At 30.7% G+C, this 17,752-nt stretch overlaps 1 protein-coding gene across 2 annotated transcripts in view; it reads left to right on the top strand.

Annotated features, from left to right (window-relative positions):
- The window catches only part of ASCC3 (activating signal cointegrator 1 complex subunit 3), a 265,634-nt gene that overhangs the window by 153,116 nt on the left and 94,766 nt on the right, over positions 1-17,752 (top strand). For both annotated transcript variants that reach the window (XM_036220315.1, XM_036220319.1), the window contains exons 15-21: positions 2,683-2,874; positions 3,184-3,408; positions 8,969-9,088; positions 11,597-11,761; positions 13,434-13,520; positions 14,379-14,555; positions 17,188-17,413. In XM_036220315.1, coding sequence (XP_036076208.1) covers positions 2,683-2,874; positions 3,184-3,408; positions 8,969-9,088; positions 11,597-11,761; positions 13,434-13,520; positions 14,379-14,555; positions 17,188-17,413 — 1,192 coding nt within the window. The remainder of the gene's footprint in view (positions 1-2,682; positions 2,875-3,183; positions 3,409-8,968; positions 9,089-11,596; positions 11,762-13,433; positions 13,521-14,378; positions 14,556-17,187; positions 17,414-17,752) is intronic.

Here is a 17,752-nt window from a genome sequence, read left to right as displayed (position 1 = left end):
AATGAGACTCACACATCATGATTAATTTACTCAAGAAATGTGTAGTAAGTACTAGTTATGCAAAAGGCACTCTGCCAGATGTTTACAGTATAAACACAAATAAACCATATACCATTCTCACCTAGTTTTAGCTCTGTCACATGCCTCCATTATAAACTTAGCATATTTTATAGAAAGCATTTGTATATGGGTCTGTCTTCCTTTCCAATCTGTAGATTATCCAAAACTCAGGTTTTGTGTTAAGTGTTTTTGTATTCCTAGGATCTAGCACATGAAGAACACGTATTTCTTACTTAAATGACCTTCTCTTTGGTTTCTATAAGGAACTGTGGTCCTCAAACTTTTGTGTGCGTCGGAGTAACTTGAGGAGCTAATTAGAAATGCACATCCGAGAACACGAAAAGATATTTCATATCATTAATCATTAAGGAAATAGAGATTAAAACTGTGATGAGATGCCAACACACACCTATTTCAATGGCTAAAATAAACAATAACAACAATATCAAGTGCTGGCAAGAATGGGAAGTAGCTAGCACTCTCATTCATTGCTGAGGCAAATGCGAAATAGTACAGCCACCCTGGCAGTTTTCATAAAATTAAACACACATTTACTGTATGACCCAGCAATCCCACTCCTGGTTTCTACTTTAGAGAAATTAAAATACACACACACACACACACACAGAGTACATGAATATTCAGAGAGACTCTATTCATAATTGCCCAAACTTGAAACAGCCCAAACGTCCCATCAGTGGGTGATTTGATAAACAAACTGATATATTCATCTGTACAATGGAATAAAAAAGAAATGAACTATTGATACTACGACTTGGGTGAATCTCAGAGGCATCAAACTGAGTGCAAGAAACCAGGCCTAAAGTTTATAGTTTGTTCGATTCAGTTTATATAACATTCTGCATGATACCTTATAAGAATTTACTTTTCTATGCTTTCATATTTCTTACATTCAACTTCTACTGTTCTGTTGGTGCTATCAACCAACCAAAGTTTGAGGAATCTGCATTTATAGCAGACTTATCAGGATATTCCAGTGAGGGGATCCATGGATAGCAGATTCACCAGAAACAAACTGCAATCCAGCAGTTTGAATTGTACAAAACATCTCCTCCAAGCAATATTTTTTAGTTTCCTCTATTAGTTCTGAATGAATGTCCATTCATGAATATTAGAGAAATAGAGTAAATGAAATGTTTCTTCTCTCCCTATCCTTGGCCCATGAATGAGCTCTGTTATATCCTACCAAATACTCTACAACAGACTTTATCCCAAATCATTCCATAACCATGAAATTGGCAATTACAATAACTCATGCCTGAAAAGATGAAAGGACATAATATGATTCAAATATGGTGGTTCATAAAGTGTATATAAAAATGATGTCTAAGAAGCTGACTACCCTGCACAAATATGAAATAAGAATACACTCCCCTTGAAACTTGAAGAAGATTGTCTTTTTGTGTATCTGTGTATTTTGTTTGGGTCTCAAAGGCTCAAAATGTAATATAAGTTGTTACTTTCTTGGCTGGCCACTAGATGGTGGGGTTTGTTAATGTATTACCTTCCATTTTATATTTAAAGCAGATTTCATGGAGTTCTGTTTTCTTAGATCGTTTATCTTAGTTAATTGTTAGTAACACAGAAATTTAAACGTTTGAGTTACCTTAGAGATAATCAATGCGTCAAAGTCTGTTTGAGAATCCCAGACTCCCGATATCCCATTCCCACTGAATATAGTGCCCTTTACATAAAAACTGTGGAAAACTAGCAGATAAACAGCATGTAATGCTCAAACAGAAGCTTTGACTATATAAACACATGTGTTAATTTAAAGCCTTTAATTTTACAGAAAAATGTCCTCCCATTGAGTGAATTTTGTAAAAATCTACTTTTGCACTTATATACTGCACGTAAGTGGACCAGATCCCACATCCAAGCTCAGACCAGGTCAAAGAAAAGATACCAAAAGTGAAGTTAGTATATTCAGGCAAATGGAAAGTTGAGGAGCCAGGAAAGGTCTCAGTGGCCTCCTGTCAGAGATCACCAGTAACACCACTGTGGTCAACACAGTGGATTTATTGGCTCATTGCTCTTTGGAAGAGTATATGCCACATGGAACCCTGGGGCATCTCAGGAAGAAGAGAGAAAGGCTTACAAGGCAGCAGGTCTGAAATACAAAGTGTCACCCTGAAGCAACTGTAAATTTGTCAGAAAAAAAGGACTTAGGGAAAAAGTTGGCTCTTTGTGTCTGGGATGAGTAAGTGAGGTTAGCGAATGGGAATCATTTCTGTAGGGCCTTATATTGTGAGGACTATGGCCTTTACTCTGGATGAGTTGGAAACCACTGAGATTTATCCTCATTTTAATAAAGTATGTATGGAAGGATAGGAAATGGTTGCAGGAACAGGAGACCTTGGTGAACGAGACACTTTCTTTTAACTTCTTTTGGATTCTATGCCATGTTCCGGATTACCTATTTTTAAGATCTGTGAAATATAATTTTTAATAATTTTGTATAAAGCATTATAAATTAAGACTTAGACCTTAAGGTGCTTAAAATAATTTCATGCTCTTTGATAAATGAATTAAATGGAAATAGTAAGTACCAATCTCTTTTAAATGCTAAACACTTTTATGTTTTGTTTCTATCTACTCTAGGTGCAAAAGTCAAGAAATAAGCAAGTCCGAGAATTATTCCCAGATGGTTTTAGTATTCATCATGCGGGGATGCTTCGCCAGGACAGAAATTTGGTTGAAAACTTGTTTTCTAATGGGCATATCAAAGTCCTAGTTTGTACAGCCACATTAGCCTGGGGTGTCAATCTTCCTGCCCATGCTGTTATTATTAAGGTAGGAGCTTACCTTCCTTTGCACATGGATTTGTGGTGTCTTAAAACAAACCTGTGGATTGATTTATTTAGAAAAATATTGTGATTTGGTTTCTTCACTGACTTTGAATGTTATTTATATAAGGTCAGAATTATTTTCTCCCAAAGAATCTAGTTTATATTGTGAAAATTTAACTATCACAGATGATGAAAGGATTAGTGAAAGTACACTTTTGCGATCTTGCCATATTTGCCTAATTTCAGTATTCAGCTCATCAGGATTATATTTGTGTGTGTTTATGTAAATTTTTATTAACTTTTCCTCATCCAGGGAACACAAATATATGCTGCAAAAAGAGGCTCTTTTGTTGACCTTGGAATATTAGATGTCATGCAGATATTTGGTCGAGCCGGAAGACCACAATTTGACAAATTTGGGGAAGGAATCATCATAACAACACATGATAAACTCAGCCATTACCTCACTCTGCTCACTCAACAAAACCCAATTGAGAGTCAGTTTCTGGAAAGCCTTGCAGATAACCTAAATGCAGAGGTAAGATCTAAGGAGTAAAAGATTGCCATAGAATCAGCTTCAAGAATGACCAAGTAAGATCAGGGTTGAGGTGGTTGCTATTTAGTATTTAGGAATACAGTTTATGCCAGTATACAATCATAAGACACAACACAACTAACTGTTGATTAGTTCTGAGCAGTGCAGATGCAAATGATAACTGATTAGAACCCACTGCTAAAAGACTATATCCTCCAATTACAATGTTTTGTTACAGGGAGGAAATCTAACCAAAGCTATACAAACTAGAGAAACAAAGAGCAATTACAACTATATTTGTATTGCAACTTTTACAAAGTTTTTTTATGAAATACTTTTCAATTTTTACAAGGTTTACAAAGTTATTTTATCTTAGATCATTTGATTAACTTCGTTATAAAAATATAATTGCCAGACTATTATAATTTGTTTCATATGTCTATATATGTATATATGTTATGTGATAAGATTTAAATAGCAAACCTTGGAAGCCTAGTTAATATCTTAACTGGTAAAGGGGGTAAACATTCTTAATTTAAGAGTCTGTGTGTCAAACATTCAAATGAAGTTTTACTGTTTTCATGACATTTTTAATTATTGCTCTGGCATTTCATTCTTTACTACTTATATATCCTTTCTTACATTTAAAGTCAGTTCAAATAATTTTTGAAAGTAGGAGAGATAAATATTAAAGAGATGATAAATGAAATATTTACAATCAAGTATACTTGTGTATAAGTCCTTTATCAGGTACTTCTTAAATACCTTATAGAAAATTCACTTAGATTCTATTGATGTTGTTTACAAGTCTTTTCAGAGGATGAAAAACATGCTCACTCTGCAGTAAGATTAGGAAATAAGTTTTGACTCCAAAGAAAATATTATAGGTCAGTTTCAATCCTCATCACCTACTGTGATTGCATGGTTTAAATAATTAGGTCTTTGGTCTTGGGTCAACAGTATCTATGATATGATAGTCTTCTGTACGAAGATAGTAATAGTAGTAGTTGACTGAGGACCTGCTAAATGCTAGAGACTCTGTTGGGTGCTGGTGCATTCTGTGACTCTCTCAATATTCGTGGTAAATAGATATTATTGTCCTCAAAGAGATATGTAACTGACCCACAGGTCATTAAGCTGCTAATTTTTGGAAGTAGTATTCAAACTCAGGTTTATTCAACTCCAAATCTAGTCTTTTCATTATAGCCTGAATGTCTGTTATATTATAGAAAATGTAGTAAGTTAAAGGCAAATACATTTCTCTATATTAATGCCTACCATTTGCCTTCTTCTAAGACCAGGAATAAACATTTTCCAAATTGGCAGTCATAATTTCTCTGATTTAAATAAAAATCTAGGCTCTTTTTTTCCTAGAAAAGCATATCAAGGAAAACCGTATCTTCATAAATTTAGAATTACTATTCTTGATAGCTGTTTGTAAGTGGTAAAGTAAACAAAAGGTGGTGATGTTATTATGCAGAGGACATAAGATGAGTAAAATACTGCTCTTGTACTCAAGGAACTCTTCTTCTTAGGAACTATAAAATATCAGTGAAACTATTTAGTCAAGACCCGAGAAACTGAAAATAAATTGTAGTTCATATAGTCACAACTTATTCATAAAGTACTTATTAAGTATCTCATTTTCAGAATGTCAGCTATAACCATTGATTTCATGTAATGACATAAATGGCATTCAAATAATGAAACATATACCTTGAAATTTTTAGCTAATATAATAAAATATAGCCATTACTAAAATTTCTTTCTCATATTTCTGTCTATTGGAATAGCTCCCAATTAAAGTAAGTTTTCTTCGTAAGGAAACAAACTCCCTTAAATTGTATTTGAGTGTGAAATTAAATTCAGTAGTCTGTGGAAATCAAGTGTGAAATTAGTTTATAAAAGGAATGTGTGCTGTGTTCCTAAGGTAATGGATTTTTAAGTCTTTAGACTCTTAAAATCTTTACAAGACTATATTACAGGGACAATGATCAACATACAGGTCATTTAAATTAGAAGTGTTGCCTCTACTAATATCTTCAATAACATGAATCTCAATTCTGACCATTAGTTTAGAAGAACTGGAGAAAGTATTGTAATAATTTTAATGCAAACATTTTATGAGGCATCTTTGCTGATTGATGCCTAATGGGGCTGACTCTGTATTGCTAATCCCAACAGGTCACAAATCCCAGCCCTTTCTTAAAGCTACTTCATTCTGCATTGAAAAAAAAACTGACACAAGTTTGAGGCTTATTGAAATTTTTCCAGCAGACATTACTGGGTACCTCCTCTTTGCCAGCCCTTGTAGTCCATACTTTAAAATATGTTAATCTTTCTACATAACCATGTATATGTTCTTTATATAGAGTCCCTTCTATTTCCACATGATGTAGTACGAACACCTTGTCTGTGGATTTAAGGCCTCCACAGTCTGACTAACCTTCCCAGTTCCGGCTCTGGTTACTTTCCAGCACAGATCTTCTGCCCCAGACAGGCTTTTATTCTACTCGTTTCACCTATAAAGTCCTAATTTTCCCATTATAAAATAGGGATAATCTTACTGGGTTATTGTCAAAATTTAACAAATGCCTGTGCCAGCCGATATTCAGTAAAAGATCATGTAACTTACCATTATCTAATAGTCCTTTGATACTCAGGCTTATTTATACTTACTGATGGTGCTTACTTAACTTGAATGAATAAATAAATAAATGGTAGCATAAATGTATTTTTCATGTATTTACTAAAGCAGTTTATACACACACACACACACACACACACACACACCCTCATAATGCTTATATTTTCTTATTTAGTTTTACATGATTTCAGCCAGTTTTAAAAAAAATACAAAAAAGCAATTAAGATAACTTTGAAGACTAAAGTTTATATAGGTAAATTAGATACAAAGTAATACTTCTAAATCACCAAATTGGTGGGATTGAGGTGGGGTGGGATTTTTTTCCCTCTTAGCAGAACATATTACACTGTATACTAATGGCACTTTTACAAGTTTCACATATTAGATGTTTTTCTTTAAAAGAATTTTTGAATGCATATTATGTACTACACACTATACATGATGCTTTTATATATGTCACTCTTAATTAGTTACATGTGTCTAATCTACAAGATTAGGGAACTTTTTGAGACCTTAGACCACAGTCTATTTGTTACCATATCCATTGTGCTTTATGTGGTACAGTTTTGTTACTGACTCACTATACAGTTATTGAAATGAATGGATAAATTTCAAAGAAATACTTGAAAAATATTTATTTTAGAAAAGGTTCCTGTACTAAGTAACCACTAGGTGACAGCAAATATTTATAAGTAAATTTAAATTTTTGTCACTAGATGGCATTCTAGGATTAATCTCGAAATGTGATGTACCATTATAAATTGCCATTCATTTTAGGGGGGAATCTCTCTTTCTGGTGAATATTTAGGTGTCCAATCTTTGACACTTACTTTCTCCTTTCCTTTTAATCTTATCATTAGTGGCAATAGATAATTATTAATGTTATTCAGTCTGGTTTTGAAAATCATAACAAGCTTATTTTATTTTTTATAAAATTTTCTATGCTAAGGAGTTGCATGATATTACTTTAAAATATCTATAGGTCCTAAAGGAATTAACATAATTTTAGCTATCAAGTAAGAGAATCACAAATAGAGGATGCTATCAGATTTTTACCCATACTTTAGTTTCCTTTACCTAAGCAGACTAGAAAAATCATTAACTGTCTTCCTTGTAAATATTTAGGAAGTGTTGTACAACTCACTCACTGGCTAAATTTTAGTTCTTATTACTCTTCATTTTGTGGAAAATGTTACGGTTCACATTTTAGGAAATAAATATACTTACCTGTATTGTGGATGGTTTAGCCATTTATAAATACATTAGTGGACATTTATTTTTTTCTAGCTTTACAGAGATTAATTGACATATGGCATTGCGTAAGTTTAAGGTGTACAGTGCAATAAATTGATACATGTATATGTCGTGAAATGTTACCTGGAACATTCATTTTACAACTGAAAGCTTGTACCCTTTGACCAACATCCCTACCTCCTCTTTCCCCGAACTCCTGGCAACCACTGTTATACTCTGTTTCTGAGTTCCATGTTTTTAGATAATGCATGTAAGTTAGATCGTACAGTATTTATCTTTCTCTGACTTATTTTAAGATGGTGTAAATTTAAAAGTAAATGGATTCTGCCTTATTCTTTTTTTTACTTTTGGTCATTTCTCTATTTAATGACAAAAAAGCATGATGTAATATTGTAATGTTATTTATATATTGCTATAGATCATCTTCAACTAAAGATAGCTAAGCATTTACATATTTATTTCACAAAATTAGTTATACAAAATTTAAAATTATAATATGAGTATAAAGCAAACTTTAAAGTTTTTCTTTAATGTTTAGTACTAAAATGAGAGTTTGTTTTCCTTTCTTTTTCTTTTGAAATTTAATAATTTAGATAGGAAGGATCTCTCCTTTGGTTGAAATTAAGAGGTTAAAACATTCTTTTCCAGCTACAGGTTCAGGAAAAATTATACAAGTATGAAGTTTCACTATTTGATGAATTAAAATGAGCATATTTAAGTGTAAGCAAAATGACTACCTTTAGGTCCAGTGGCTAAGGAAATGTATTTTTACATTTACAAAGAAAATTTTTCATTGTAATTCTGTATTAAGTCCATTTTCTAACAATTACTTTCTCTTTATCACACAGATCTTGTATATTATTGTTGTGTTTTTAAATTAACTTTTGGCTTTATTAAATTATATTATAAACCTATATTAAAATGCTATTTTAAATTTATATTTTCTTTCAGAATATAATCTAAAGAATTATTCAGTGTGATAGTTCAAATATATAAATATCTACATTTTTTATGTTACTTTAAATTTATCAATACAACTTTAAAACTATTCCCTGTTCTCGTATAATTTTTTTTATGTATATGTATTATTAATATGTATAAATCCTAATAAAATCTGCTTTATCATGCAGAAATGATTGCATTTTCCATCATATACTAGCCATCCTGCAAGTAGGCATCTTTAGAGGTAATGCTATGCCCTCTGTTGTTTTGGTAATGACAGTACACAGAATCACAATAAGAGGGATAGAATTAGCAATATTATGTTGTTTTGATTGTGGTGCAATTACATTTAAAATTTCAGTAGTGTGGTCACATAAAATAAAACCCAAAGAAGAAGGAAAGAGGAAGAAAAATAAATACCAAAAAATGTTTTCAGTGCTATATAGATTATATTCCATTTAGGGAAAAGTAATCAAATGCCATAATATTGAGTAAGTTCAGTATTAGAAGATAGCATTTTTAATCTAGTATTCCCAATTAAATGAAGCAGGACTGATTTTTTAATTAATTGGAAAAGTATTCTATGCAATAATCATGCTTACCTTACAAATACAGCATAATGATGTGTTTTAAAAACTTAACTTTTTATAAAATGGTCTTTAATGTTTATTTTTAGCTTTAAGGCATTAGTTTAATTTTTGTTATATTTTTGATTTGCAGATTGCTCTCGGAACAGTTACTAATGTGGAAGAAGCAGTGAAGTGGATAAGTTACACTTATCTTTATGTACGGATGAGAGCAAATCCATTAGTATATGGCATCAGTCACAAGGCTTATCAGGTAGAAAGCTCATTTATTAAATAAAAAAAAAAAATCAAACCACCTTTTTGGTTCTCTAATCCTTTCATGGTATGAAAACGAATCTTTGCTACACCTGCCTCATCTCAAAAGAGTGAGGTACCTCGAAGAAAAACAAAGAACTTTAATCTTTTTTAGAAAATAATAAGGAAAATTAAATTTGCCTCCTATAATTATTTTGTATTATTTATAGTATCTCCTTTCCCACTGAAAACTAATAAGTTAATCTTTATATTATCATCAATTTGTTATTCAGGTACATTTCCATCCAATGCCAACACTTTGCTGTGATTTTTTTCTAAACCAAGATAAATTTAGTTTTTGGAATATTCCAGGCATGAGGAAACTTATAGACCTTTTTTAATAATAGGCTAATGTTATATGTTGTCTGTTCCTCTGATTAAGTTCCTCTCAGCCCTTATTTCTAAATTAAAGATAGTGTTAATGAGTTATTATCTTAACAGTTTGGAGACTATATCAGTTCCACTTGTGCATATAGACTGAGAATAAGATGCATGTGGTAGCAGCTATTCCTGTGAGTTCTACAGTTGTGTGGTCCACATGGTTTACAGATTCTGTGAGGTCTTGTCTGTTCTTTAGAATTCCGCTTTATACACTGTAAATGCTTCCTAATTACAGTTAGAATCTAGTTGTTGTCTAGTGAAAACATTATTTCAACATCATCATATGGATATTTACTGGTGCTAAGTCAAAATTTGCCAAGTAGCTGATTTAACTTAGAATTATAGTTTTCCTGCATTAACAGATAACTTAGTTTTTACTTATATTTTTGTGTTATCAAAGCAGTTACTTTGTTTTTCTTCATTTTTCCTTTTCTTATACAGTAGATTTGACCATATAAAAATGAAACTTAAGACTTAAAGAGGGGAAAAAAAATAAGAAAAAAGAGCAGCATCAACTAGTTATGAAACTGTTACTCTGAAATCGTTAAGGTTTTATACTCAGGTTTACTGTAATTGAGATTTACCTGCCTTTCTTCTGTATTAAAATTCATGCTGTTCTTCAAATGGATATCTTCTTTAATAGCCAAATTGTTCTGTTATAAAAACAAAGGTGCATTGTAACCCATAACCTTAAAGTTTTAAAGAATATGGCACTAACTATTCTCATTACAAATGTGGGCTTTATGAAAATAGTCAGTGGCACTATGAAAATATACTGAAGGGATAAAAAGAAAACAAAACACAACATGCGTTTTTGTGGGTTAAGCCATCTCAGTTCTTGGAGCAAGTTAAACACATCAATTAATTTTAAATACTAGATTAATATCAGAATTCATTTTTGTGTAATTTTCCAGTATAGAGAAAGTGATTTTTTTTCCTTCTGAGATACATAGTTTTGCTCCCTTCACAGTTCAGAGACCCTTACCTTTCTATTTTTTTAACATATTTTCATTATATTACCCAATATGAATTTGTAACCACAATACTCACGTGAACCAACACAGATCATGCAATTTAACAAATTTTTAATAGCTCAGTAATATGTGGTTAATAAAATGTTTTCATAAGAAGAATCAGACATGTACAGTATATCACTTATAGTAAATGTTTAAGACTTTTTGTGTTCGCTAATATGATTCTCGACTACGTCTTATGTCCCTACAGTTGATTTTCCTTTGCCTCATTTTTTCAATTTTTAATTTCTTTTAGCTATATATTCACCCCTCTTCCCTTTAATGGTCATAGTCCACTCTACCACTCATGACTAGAGACTTATCTTCCAACCTGGCATGAGTTCATGTGTACCTACATATATTTACACACATACATCATAGTAACAAGAATATTTGTTAATAAATAATAATCTTTCTGGTTAGAAGAGGACTAATATAATAGTTTCAAAAACTATTCAAAAATTCATTATTATTTTACTCTTTGCTTCTATTAGTAGTAGTAGTAGTAAAATGGATTTTTCTGTCAGTAGTTATGAATAATAGAAGACTAAAACCATACTTTTGAAAGGATAACTTTGCATTTACTTTGTATATTTTTACTCTGACAGAGAAAAGCATCCTTACTATCATTTCTCCAAATACTGATAAAGAATGTGGTTTGATATTTAAATCCCTATTTATTTTAGTGTGGGAGGGAGAAGACAATTATATTTTTTTCTATAGATGATTTCTAATCTTTCTAATCTTACAGATTATAAGACCATGTTAGAATTTTAGATTCCGAAGTATTACGGTTTGAAGATAATACAGATTGATAATTTTAATGAATTTTATAACTTCATTCCCTTCAAACCAAATAAATTTGGGGTTATTTGGTTTATTTAATAGAAGAAAATATTTTCTAGCTATGTCTTAAATTTATAAAAATGTACTCCTTTAAAAATGGTAATAAAGTTTATTTTAACTAAGATATCAAAAATTTTAATTTTCATAAATAGGTATATGTGACTCTTCTAAAGAAATGTGATGAGTATCTAAAGAAATATTCAAGTGTTTATATTTTTTCCCTATAGATTGACCCGACATTAGCAAAGCATAGAGAACAGTTGGTCATTGAAGTTGGACGAAAACTAGACAAAGCTAGGATGATTCGTTTTGAAGAGCGAACTGGATATTTTTCCTCAACTGATTTGGGTAGAACTGCCAGCCACTACTATATTAAGTACAACACCATTGAGGTATTATACTGAGTGGAACAAATACAATAATATGTCTGTTATTATATGCATATACTACCTAGATTTCAAAGTATAGTATTAATATAAAATAACAAAAGCTACTAATAGAACAAAATGCTTTTAACTTACATGAATTCAGTAACATACACTCAGTAAAGACAAGAAAAAAAATAAGACTTTAAATATTAAAGACCTTCTTGCCATCCTGTTCAATGAGTATATCCCAAACAGTAGACACACCAAAACCTAAACAGTTGAACATGTTGCTGAGACCTATGGAATGAATGCTTGAATAGTTTTAGGTGGAAAGTGGTGGCTTAATGATATCCTTAAATAAATAGATGAAAAATTAATTGCAGGTTACTGATAAAACACTGACTAAAAAGGAGTTGGAAAAACTAGTAAAATTATCAGTCAACCTAGATATAACATTGGGCAATTTAAGAGATTTTTCAAAGGTAATTTTGACTACATAACACTGCCTTGCTTATTGTCTTTTAACAGTCTTATGTAAGACTGGGAGCCACTATAATATTTACACTTTAAAGAGTACATGCATATCTTCATGTGTTTATATGCATATGTATGTACATTCACATGTTAATATACTGGAAAACTTAACAGTGATTACCTGTGAGAAAAGGACTTAAGTGTGAAGAAAGGGGGATGGGTTAAAGTGAATTTTTACTCTTTATTCTTGTAGAGAAAGTTTGAATTTTTATATATCAATTTTTATTTTTGTTCTTAAAATTGGTTTTTAAATGGAAAAGTAATAGAAGTCATTAAAGTGAAATTTCTCAGAAATATGAAAACTTGGGTATATATGAAATCTAATTTTTGTACTTATTTAATATACGCTTATGCATATAAAAGGTTTCAGAAATACTTTCATGTGCTCACTAGCTTTTCCTCATCTTTCCCCAAATAAATCTTGTATTCGTATAGCACTTTAGGTTTCTTCAAAGACTTTTAACATATATTATCACACAATTGTGATACGATTTTTCCTCAACCTGAAATGTTTTCCCTAGCCCTCTACTGTTTTCATCACCTACTCATATCCACACATTTTGTCCACTAACTAAGCTTATTTGTCTTTCTAGTAGTGTGTTGGTGCCATACGACATCTTCAGTCCGTCTGCAATTCTCAAAACTGTAGCCTTTCCTCAGCTTTGTTTTTATTCTATATGGCTTTTTGCCGATTTTCTTCTTCTGTTTCCTGAATTTCTGTATGCCCTCACTAGTAATATTGTGATATCTTCACCAGACGCTTCAGGTTACATATTTTTAGATATTCTGCTCTAAATTTTATATAATATATGGTCATCTTAAATTTGGCAAATGGTACAGATATTCATATGCCCATGTGAAAATGAGCCAAGACCATAATGTTATGCTGAACATGTTTTTAGATATCTAACATAGGTTTATTTATTGCTCTTTTTACTTCTAAAGGTTCTCTCCAGCTAATTACATTTTAAGATTTTTTTTTTTGTCTTTGATGAATTTGATGATGTTTAAAGCAATGACTTAGAACAGTATGCCATAAACATCATAACTCTGTATTGTCTAGGTCTCAAATGTTCCTTAGGAATATGTGATTTATAGTCATGTTTTTAATTTAAAATATTTTACTGGACCTATTTTAATCAAATATAACTTACTTTGGTAGACCTTCAATGAACTTTTTGATGCTCACAAAACAGAGGGTGATATCTTTGCTATAGTCTCCAAAGCTGAAGAATTTGATCAAATCAAGGTAAGATTACTTGAAACCTGAATCAAATGCATATAACATATGTGCATTCATTCATTTATAAAAGCTTATACAGAATTATTTCTAGTACAATATAAGCTCTATGACACTTCACATTTAGAGTACCAGCATTGTTCTTCCATTTATCAACACTGTCTACTATCCTAGATTATGATATTATGTTATACCTGATATCATTCTATGTTCTCTACTGCAAATCAAATATAATTTAAGTAGGTTTTGCAAAGATGAAACTATCGGAGAATATAGTATATAGATTTTGGTTTATCTACAATTTAAGGTTCGCTGAAGAAAATATAAAGGACATTCATGATTCAAACTTAGATATGAATATTTCTGTACCCATTTTATAATTTAATCTTATTAACAGTGAAAACTTTAATACTTTGAATCATAGTACTTCACAGCTTTAAGCTATGAATGTGTTACACCATATAAAAATATATGACTGTAATGAATGCATTTGAAGATAATTCAAGTTTGCCCTAATCCATTTGGTCAGAGGTTTTATTCTGGTCAAATAAAACATGAAATCTCATCAAATGAAGGATTGTGAGGTCAGAAGATTTAATTTTTGTGGCATATCAAATTTTTATATGTCAATGGCAACTTTAATATTGGTGATGAATAATAAAATAGAATTATATCAGCTTCAAGATAGTTCCTTATTGTGTTATTAGCTAACTGTGAAAACATTACTATTATTTTAATATACAAAAGGAAAATGTTGAGTTATAGCCAATGGAAGCTTTTAAAAAACATACAATATGGTTTAATTTCAACATGAAAAATTTCAGTAAATCAGCCTGAATAATCCTATAAAAACATTGCTTCTTTCAGGTCAGAGAAGAGGAAATAGAGGAGTTAGATTCCTTATTAAACAATTTCTGTGAACTCTCAGCTCCCGGAGGTGTAGAGAACAATTATGGGAAAATAAATATTCTACTTCAAACTTACATCAGCCGAGGAGAGATGGACAGTTTCTCCCTTATATCAGATTCTGCATATGTTGCACAGGTACGAATATTACTTCCTTCTCATTTTTTCTTCCTCGTTTACTTTTAGAGACTCAAGAAATTTATTAATGCTATACTGCAAATATAGTGCATTATGACATGCTACCATATTACTGTTTTGTCTTATAACTAGTTGTGTTTAATTATACATCTTTTATGTCATCTGTATTAGATCAGGAATGGGGGTAAGATTTGGTGATTAGTTTGGCTCTTTTAAATATTGCTATTTTTGTTTTGGAGTTTAAAAATCTCAATATTTAACTTTTTGCTTTAAATGGTAAAATTTATTTTTTTTAGTTACAAAGAGCAATAATACAAAAATATTTCAAGAAAAGGAAAAAAATCATGGACCTGCTGTAGCTTTCTCCAAATATTAGAAATATGAACAAATTTTTTTATGATTAAAAAAGGCTTTATAAATACCTTTCAAATGAAAAGTTTCCTTTATATACATAGGTTTGTATAAATATTATTTACTTAAAAAGTTACCATATTCATTTTTTATTGAGTAACACCTCTAAGTTAAGGAGAAATAAAAGCTTAATCTTATTTTAAATATAGAAACTATTGTACTACATATCTTATGTTTGTAATTTTGTTCAAAGACAATATAGTAAAAGTATGTTTGTGTTAGATTATTTCAAACAGCCATGAATACTCAAGAGTGCTTTGATATAACTATAAACATGAAATATTTGCAAACATGGACCAAACTATATTGATAAACAATTTGAGTAAACGCAGTGACTTAATTAAAGTAACAAAGAAACCAGGTGATAATTTCATATACTGTATAAAGTAAATGTAGATCTGGTGAAAACTTTTATTTTCTCCTTGGAAAATATGTTTCTGCCGTAGAAAAATTATATATGTTTATCCTCTAAACCCTATACCTTCTATAAGAGCCTTTGTTTCTAACTTCTTTTGTTTGTTTTCCTGAAAATAATATAATATGTTATATTTTCTAAAGACTTTATATTGAAATAATGATTTAACTAAAATGTAAAGCTTTACCGTGTTCTGGATGACTAATCTGGCCACATTTCTGCTTGATTCAAAATCTTGAAGCTATTATCAGAGACAGATATATGAATTCCTTTATAATATAATATTTATGGGGTTTTTTTATGATTGATGTTGAGAATCAATCTCAGAACATTAAGGTTATGTCTCAAAACATCCCTGATTTTTCTTAAATAACTATTACGGGTTTATTATACTTAATTCATTATATTGTCGTTGAGCTTATTTATATTTTAAGTTTAAGCTGTCAGTTGTTCCACAAGCACTCTCTCAGCACTCTAAAATGGTACTTCCTTCTATATATTTCTGAAAATTTACTTTATCAGCCCCTAAGATAAATCCTTGTCTCAAGTGTCCTATGGTTTTATAAAGAAACCTATATTTAGCTTCTCTGAACTGTACATATCAGACTTTGGTTATTATTCCCACTCAATATTTATTATTCCAGAAAAAATATTTTGTTATATCTTGTCACATTACTAATGGGTGTCAGAACTGTCCTAATACTTCTAAACACCATTTTTGTTCTTAAATTTCTAATACTGAAACAAAATAGTCAATTTGTCAAAAGACATACATATTTCATATAATGTAAAACTTAAAGTCTATAACCTTTATGATCATAATTTCAAGCTGGATCATCTATTTGCTCTTTAAAATCTTTACTCTTTTTCATATCTTTTTTATAATTTTAACCAAATTAAACATTCTTCATTTTCAAATACAGACATCATTAGATATTGTATGGTGTCTCCAAATTCATGATTTTAAAAACAATCTTTAATAAAACAATCTGCAAAGTTAATGATAGAGAGAAGGAGGCACAGCAAATGGAAACTAACTGAAAGATGTAAAAAAAAGTCTTTAATAATTGTAACTTTCTTTATGTCTATTAATGAAGTTATTCTCAGACCACGGAATATAGAATCTTAGAGTTCAGTTTGGAATTGTTTAGACCCAGCTTTGAAAAGATACTCTCACACCAATGATTTATGTGACCTTGGTCAAATTATTAAGTTCACCAAGCTTTACTATCTTTATAAAATCATCTGAAGACCAATCAAATGCAGTTGTTATAAAGATTAGATGTGATAGTATATGTAAAGGAGTTAACATAGCTTAATTTATAGAGAGCCATTAATATGGTAGTTGCACTCATCAATATTTCCTTTGTTACTCTTCTCTCACAAGTTTTTCTCCCTGACTAGATCCCAAAGTCTGTTTTATTTCTCTAAAAAACCTTATAAATTTAATCATTTCACTATACCAGCCTTTTATATTCTAGATGATCTCAACCTAAACACAGGCCTTTTGTCTCCTCCTCCTTCATTTCTATTTAGGGGAGTTGTAAGGAGGAGCTTCTTAAAAATTTGGAAATAAGGCTTCCCTCTGGAAGTTAAACAGGATAATATTCACATAAAGGAGGTGATTGATTATTCTTGTGTAGCAATGATAAAGATAATTAGTGTTATATAAGAATAGATGTTGCCCACAATTAAAAAATGCAACTTGACATACTTCTTTTGAAACCGAGTCTGAATAATAAATTTATTGACAGATGTTAAAGTATATGTTGCCTAACCACCAGTCCCCCCCTTTTCATTCTTCAGAATGCAGCTAGAATTGTCCGTGCTCTTTTTGAAATTGCTCTGAGGAAACGTTGGCCCGCCATGACCTACAAACTCCTGAATCTTAGTAAAGTCATTGACAAGAGACTTTGGGGTTGGGCTAGCCCTTTGAGACAGTTTTCAGTCTTACCACCACACATTCTAACAAGATTAGAAGAAAAAAATCTTACTGTGGATAAGCTGAAAGACATGAGGAAAGATGAAATAGGTAAGAGGAAACAAAAATGTTTTAATGTATTATTCTGTGCACATAAAATACTTTACTAGATGTAAAAAAAAAAAATTATTGTGAATTTTCACATTACTCGAAATGAATTTTTACCATTTTTATGAACTTTCTTTTTCATTTATCTAAATTTAACCAGAAGTCCCTTCAAATTTTATGAAATCACTTGAAAGAATTAGCAGTTAAAATGAAGTTTAGATTGTCACACCCTTAAGTTGAGTATTTTACAGATAAAATCTGATATAAATGATGAGAATTTGTCGTGAAGTTTATTCTGAATTTATTTCTCAATATTTAATTCATTTCAAAGTCTTATGTTAT

Source organism: Rousettus aegyptiacus, unplaced genomic scaffold (genome assembly GCF_014176215.1).
Source record: "Rousettus aegyptiacus isolate mRouAeg1 unplaced genomic scaffold, mRouAeg1.p scaffold_m13_p_1, whole genome shotgun sequence".
NCBI classification, from domain to species: Eukaryota; Metazoa; Chordata; class Mammalia; order Chiroptera; family Pteropodidae; genus Rousettus; species Rousettus aegyptiacus.
The sequence above is the reverse complement of the archived record's forward strand: the minus strand, read 5'-3'. Positions and strand labels throughout refer to the sequence as shown.